Raw genomic sequence first — 7,177 nt, forward strand, 5'->3', positions numbered from 1 at the left:
GAACATTGGGAGATTGACTGACCTGGCAAGGAGCAAAGAGCTCTTTCTTCCTTTGAATCCAGGAGGAGGTGTGTTTAGAGCATTGTAGAGATAATTTCATTTGCATGTAGGAAGGAAAATGAGAGATTTCACAACTAATTACCAGCATTTTCTCAATGAAGTAATTGGCAATGCCAAGCCTGGGAGGCAACAGAAAAGCAGTGGGAAGGAGACTTTAAGGTGTTAAAATTGTAGAACAGCTCTACTTAGAAGGAATCAAATTATTGAAAGCATAACTACTTTCAGGAAAATACAGTTTCAAAACATAATAGTTCGAAACAGAGGGTTAAGGTTTAGAAATATTTTCTGGGATAAAATAAATCTTGCAAATATGTGATTAATGAAGGGAGAAAAAAATCTTTGGAGGGAAACAAAAACCGTAGAAAGAAACCACAATATTTTCTAACAAAAATTTCTTTAGTTCTACTATAAGAATTATCCACTGGTTGGAATGCAAGTATTAATGAGTTTTATATGCTTTCACAGTATTTTCCTTAATCTTAAGTAAATCCCTATAGAGATGTAGTTCCCTTCCTTTCCTTTCACAAAATGATGCATTAATAGATACAATTTGCAAATAAAGAAACTAAAATAAGAAAAATCTCCAATTATTAATCAATTTATGCATGATTCTTCAAAGAGGAGAAAAATCAAAATATACGGATAAGAGTTATTAACAGAATTTGGAGTGTGTGTTTGGGTGTGTGTATTGGTAAGATTCTTTTCTTATGGTTTTCCTCTTCCTTTTCATAAGAAACCTTAATGTAGAAGCTGAAAGATGGAGATTTCTTGTGCAGATTACACTGATAATGTATATTATAATTGGGAAATCCAGATGATGCATTTGATTTTCATTCAAGTGGCAATAAATTTTAAAACATAAGTCAATTGCTTTCATATATTCATCCCTTATTATAAATTCCAAAACTTCCATGCAATACTGTGAGTGATATAAGCCAGACATTAGGATTGTCAGCCATGGGGGTTAAGTCACACTTGGAGCAGGAAGAAGAAAAGGGTAAGAGCAAGAAAGTTTACAGAAGCCCTTTGAGGAAAGGTGCCCTTGCCTCACCTAATCCCTGCTGCCTCAGGGCTGGACCATAGTTTAGGGTAAAGGCCCTTCCAGCCCTGGGACTACAGTGGAGAAAAGAGATCTCATAAAAAAAAAATTCTTTTCAGTGAGTTCTCAAAACAAATTATAGCAAAAACAAAAATGCTAGCTCAAGGGATCTTTAACCATTTCCCATCGCTTAGGGATAAATAAATGGACCAAACCTCAATATCTGATGGAGTGACTCTAAATAAGTTGGTAACTTACTGTTTTTCTGTAAAGAATTGAATCATGTATATATTTAGTTAAACAAATATTTACCTAGTGCCTGTATGTTAGATACACTGTCTAATGTGGAGAAATGGATAGAGATGACAAAAACATAGTCTTTGTGGTAAAGAAACTCAGTGAAAATGATACCAATTGACTTTTCAATGAATCCGCAGATGATTTTTTAAAAAAAAAGTAAAACTCAGTTAGCAGAGTTTTTCTGAAAAATGATACCATGATTCTACAATAGCACATTTAAAATAAAATAGAAAAAGTAACACCAACCAGACTCCCTAACACTTACATCACACCGGGTATCAAGTTTTTATTTGTTTGGTTGGTTGTTTTAAGAAATGGGCACCCACTATCCAATTTATTTCAAGTCCCAGAGAAGAGAAATAAAGACTTGTTTATTCTTGTTTACTCAATATCTAGCATTCTGCTAATTACATAGAAAATCCAATACATTTTTAAAAAAGAATTTTATTGAAAATGTCCAATCCAAAGTCATCCCAAGGGTCTTGAAAATTAAAGGCAGTTCTCTGAGTGTAAGATATCACCAGTTGCAAAATGTTCCTTCAAGTTCCAAATCACAGGGTTTGGATGCCTGGCATCACTGACATCTGCATATTACAATTTTGAGACTTATATTACTCTTCAGTCTTGCTCTGGAAAGTTTATTCCAACCAAATTTCACCATTTAAAAATGTCAAGGGCCTTTCAGAGGTAAGCTAACATGTCCCCTAGGAACATGTCTTCTGGTCTATTTCTAGATCTACTGACAAGGTAGAATCCGTGATGGTTATCAGAGGAAGCTTTAGTGCATTATTATAATACACAGTTACTATATACGAAAAGTAATGAAACTGTTCTATCAGTATCACTTTCACTAAGTTTCTTCATCGACTCTTCCAATATCTCCATCTTTGACAATCTAAACTCTGACCCAGAAAATCTTCATCACTTTTTAAAATTATGTGAAACTGTCAATCATATTTAGGGGGTCTTTTTCTAATTAATGGCTAAAGTTTCTTCTGAATTAGATGTTAACAAATCACCTTGGGGATAAACCTGCCACCTTGAGTTCATTATCTCCATGCTGAGGACACTGAATTACTGAAAATATTTACATATATCAAATATCATAAATACTTTTCCTACTATATTTTGGATTATGAAATAGAGAATCAACTTCTTATCTTCAGAATAACCATGGCCAACACGACTTCCATGAATGGATTCTTTCTCATGGGGTTTTCTGATGATCATAAGCTTCAGATTTTACATGCACTGCTGTTTTTGGTGATGTACCTGCTGGCCTTGTCAGGCAATGTCCTTATTATCACTATCACTACCTTGGACCATCGTCTCCATTCCCCCATGTATTACTTCTTGAAGCACCTGTCCCTTCTGGACCTCTGCTTCATCTCTGTCACTGTCCCCCAGTCCATTGTAAACTCACTTAGGGACAGTGGTTACATTTCCCTGGGTCAATGCATTCTCCAGGTTTTCTTCTTCATAGCTCTCGCCTCATCAGAAGTGGCCATCCTCACGGTGATGTCTTATGACCGGTACGTGGCCATCTGCCAACCACTGCAATATGAGGCCATTATGCATCCCAATGCTTGTCTGCGTGCAGTGACAGCTGTGTGGATTGCTGGGGGCCTCTCTGGGCTTGTGCACACAACCATTAACTTTTCCATACCTCTCTGCGGAGACAGAATCATTCCCCAGTTCTTCTGCGATATTCCTCAGCTGCTGAAACTATCTTGTTCTTATGAATTCCTTAATGAGATGGCAGTGGCAGCATTCACAACTTCCATAGCATTTATCTGCTTGATCGCCATTGTGCTTTCCTACATTCGCATCCTCTCCACAGTGCTGAGAATCCCATCAGCTGAGGGCCGGACCAAGGTCTTCTCCACCTGCCCTACCTCACCTATTTGTGGTCACCTTCCTCCTCTCAGCTGCTGGCTTTGAGTTTCTGCGGCCCACTTCTGACACCCCATCTGCCATGGATCTCATGTTCTCCATGTTCTACACAGTGATACCTCCAACACTCAATCCAGTCATCTATAGTTTACGGAATGAAGCCATGAAGGCAGCGCTGAGGAGGATGCTGACAAAAGAATTTGCCCAGAGGAAGATGTATTTGAAAGCCATTTTAAGCTCTAAATAATCAAACAAATAAAGTGTAAAGTTATTAGGTTCACATTGGAAGAGGGGGGAATCTGATTTCTTCCCAGCACTTCCTTCCAACTTTTCTATTCTTTACTTTTCAAATATAATTTTTAAAAATTAAAGGCATCATGCTTCTAAGGGTGTTCACTTTCCATGGTCTTTTCAGTTCAAGTGTCCTTTTAAGACATCATTTAGGAATTTCTCTAAAATAAAAGAGAAAAGGAGATTAGTTCAAACACTGACCAGCATATCCTACAGCTGTTTTTTAAAAAAAACTTAATTTATTGAAAAATTAAGACAAACAAACAAACAACAAAAAACCCCACATTTCAAACAAAGCAAAGCAAAGGATTAAGGAAAACAAATAACCAAAAATAACTAATTTGTTTCCAACATGTTCCTGCCACACCCCAAGAAAATTAATAAACATACCCAGACAAAGGATTAAGAAAACAAATAATCTATAATAACTACATTGTATGGCTGCTTTTTAAAAAATAGTTTCCAAATAAATATACTAAAAAAAGAAAAGATAAAGAAATAGGTTCCAGACTGCCATTAGGTGAAGCTGATCATGTTAGTGTGAGAGTATATCCATTGTGCATCTAAACGATTTCCTGTGAGCCTTATAGTTTCCTATATATATTAAGAATCCACATTAAATTTCCTTTCCAGTTAAATATTGCAGTAGATATTTCCACAATTTATTTAGTGCCAACTAAATATCAGTTGCTTTTTACAAATTTTTCTGTAATAAAAGGAAACAACTCTTATAGCTATGCCACACTAAAAGGAATTAGTTAATTTTCCTGAGATTTTTTTCTCAAAATATTTAAATATTCATCTGTCTAAAGCTCGTTTGCTTCTACACATTGCAAACCCTTGTTATCCAGATGTGAATGTGTGTATATAGAATGTTTTGTATGTACATATATATGTATATATATAAAATAAATATCAACTATTAAATAAGCATATACTACTATAATCTAATGAAAGAGCCACACAACATATTTTTCCAATATTGGAGATATTTGTATTAATTTATTTCATCTCCTGATCCATAGACCAGTTTGACAAAATATTTTTTGATAGTTGGGAACAGAGAATGCCTTCTGGGTCCACGAAACAGAACAAAGATGAGTGGCATACAAAAAATTAAATCTATAATTATGAAGGCTAACAAATTAAAAATCTTCTGGTTCTGATGATCTGCTCCTTTTGGGGTAATCCTTTAAGAAGGATTCATAATTCTCAAGAGGACAAAACTGAACCACTGTTCTCTCAATTTTTAAGTAAATCAAAGTTCATATTCTGATGACAGTAAGAACGAGCACTTTCTGAGTAATGGGGGAGAATATTTTTAATATATTTTTGAACTAATGGTTCTGTGTAAAATATGAATGAATTTTTTGTTGTTTGTTTTTAACAGTAATGCATTTCTTCTTAATACACAAAACTTTGATGACAGGAATTTTATTAGTGCCCTCTTTTCAGTCATGGAACTTAGTAAACAACTGTTCTTCTTTCTGTATATGTGCGTTATTGAAAAATGTGTAATTTACACTGGCTACATATTATTTGCAAAAATTCAAAACTGGAGCTAAACAAAGAAAAATATGATAGTGAACAATAATCTATTACAATGGATACTGTGCTATTTATGATTGTACTTCTAGATATTTTTCTTTTCAAGCCTATGCAAGCATAGATATATTGTAATGCAATCTCACTGTACATAATGAAAATTTCTTTTGTCCAGATATAATGTCATAAGCATGTTTATAGATCAATATGTAAAATCATTTTAACATCTGTATGCTATTTTAAAGCATCATCTATTTAGAATGATTCCCTCTCTTTTGTCATTATTCCAAACAACACTATGTGAATTTCTTAGTCCATGTATGTATCTGTGCATATGTATAATTAATTCCTTAGGACACATGCCTAGTATTAGAAGTGTTGTTTCTTCCTTCTCCCAGCTCCTACATGTGTTCAGTACATCTCTGCATCTCTCTGGGTGTCCACTGGTCTTCTGGTTTATCTCCTCTAAAATAGAAACTTTCATGGAATGAATTCATACTAAAATTTAGTGACATAGCATGTTTTTCTCTCAGGGAGAGAATTTAAAAAGATAATTAACATTGTAGAATTTCTTGTTTATTTGGGTAGATAATTTTGAGCTAGATTTAAGAGGGAAAGTATACCTGAAACATCATTAATACTCCCAGATTAATAAAATACATTATTTGTAGAATCCTTATTTGTAAAAGTCTTTTTCCAATTAAGTTAATCCATTTTGAGATTAGTAATCAACAAGGAAGGAAAATGCAGATAATTGACAGGTTAATCTTAGGAAGCCACACCTAACAATAATCAAGCTTTTATTGGCAGGTTCTCCAATATGCACTTTGTTCAGTTACTCATTTTTTATCAATTCCCAGTTTTCACATCTCAGTAAATAGCTGTTCAGTCCACCCAGCTGTTTAAATCAGATCCTTGAATACTCCCTTTTACCCAGAATACACATCTAATCAATCAGGAAGTACTATGGATTATGTCTTTCATTTTTTTCCACTATCTCTTTGGTCTATCACATATTATTTTGGACTGGTGCTTTGGAATAGCCTCATAATGATTCATACAAACCTGTTTTTAATACAGTATAACTTCTATTTTGAGTGTAATACATCTTGTTTTCCCCCTTTTACATTTTCCATAATCTTTATTATGATGAAATTTTTGTAAGCATGTTGCATCCAGTTAAAGTGTATAATTATATTCATATTTACAACTGTATGCACCAATTAAATCATCACACATGATAAAGATACAGAACATTTCCATCAATCAAATAAGATCCTTATGTCTCCTTGTATCTCCTGTTCCCTGCTGCAAGAATCCACTAATCTGCATTTTGTCATTATATTACTTTGTATTTTCTAGAACTTCATATAAATGAAATAATATACACTCTTTGGTGTCAAGCTTCTTTGCTGAACCTAACAGTTTTGAGATTGAGCCATGAGGTTGGGTTCCATTTTATTGTTGGGTGGTACTGTAGGGTACAGATATGTCACATATTGTATATTCATTCACTGGTTCATTAACAATTGGGTTGTTTTCAGTTTGTGGCTACTGTAAATAAACTTTGATGAATATTTGCATGAAGTTTTTTTTTTTTTTTGACATGTTTTGGTTTCCTTTGGATAAATACTTAGGAGGAGAATGGCTGGTTTCATAAGGTAGGTGCTTGTATAACTTCAAAAGAAACTGTCTCACTCATTTCCAAAGTGTTTGTTCCATATTATATTCCCTAGATAAAAAGTAACAGAAGTGTATGAGAGTTACAGATATTCCATATATTCACCAGTTCTTGGAATAGTGTTTGGTCCCAGACTGAGTTTATGCAAAGCATAAGCTCTTGCTACCGTGAGATTGAAAAACATGCCAGGCACAGAAGTAGACAAAGATTTATCAGGACTTACATATAAATGATAAGCCTTCTGTGATCTTCCAAACAGATATATCTTCCTTCTAAATGTGTGGGTGTGGGTTTTTTTTTAATTTTTTTAAGTTCAGTTTTATTGAGATATATTTGCATACCATACAATCATTCATGGTGTACAATCA

The 7,177-nt window shown here is 34.1% G+C and overlaps 1 protein-coding gene across 1 annotated transcript; it reads left to right on the forward strand.

The window, feature by feature from the left end:
- Positions 1–2,572: 2,572 nt before the first annotated feature.
- Positions 2,573–3,539, forward strand: LOC119540759 (olfactory receptor 14J1-like). Its single transcript, XM_037844716.1, is given in 2 exon segments — positions 2,573–3,289; positions 3,291–3,539. Coding segments are annotated over 2 exon segments (966 nt in total).
- Positions 3,540–7,177: the final 3,638 nt, after the last annotated feature.

This window comes from Choloepus didactylus, chromosome 7 (genome assembly GCF_015220235.1).
Source record: "Choloepus didactylus isolate mChoDid1 chromosome 7, mChoDid1.pri, whole genome shotgun sequence".
Classification (NCBI taxonomy): Eukaryota; Metazoa; Chordata; class Mammalia; order Pilosa; family Megalonychidae; genus Choloepus; species Choloepus didactylus.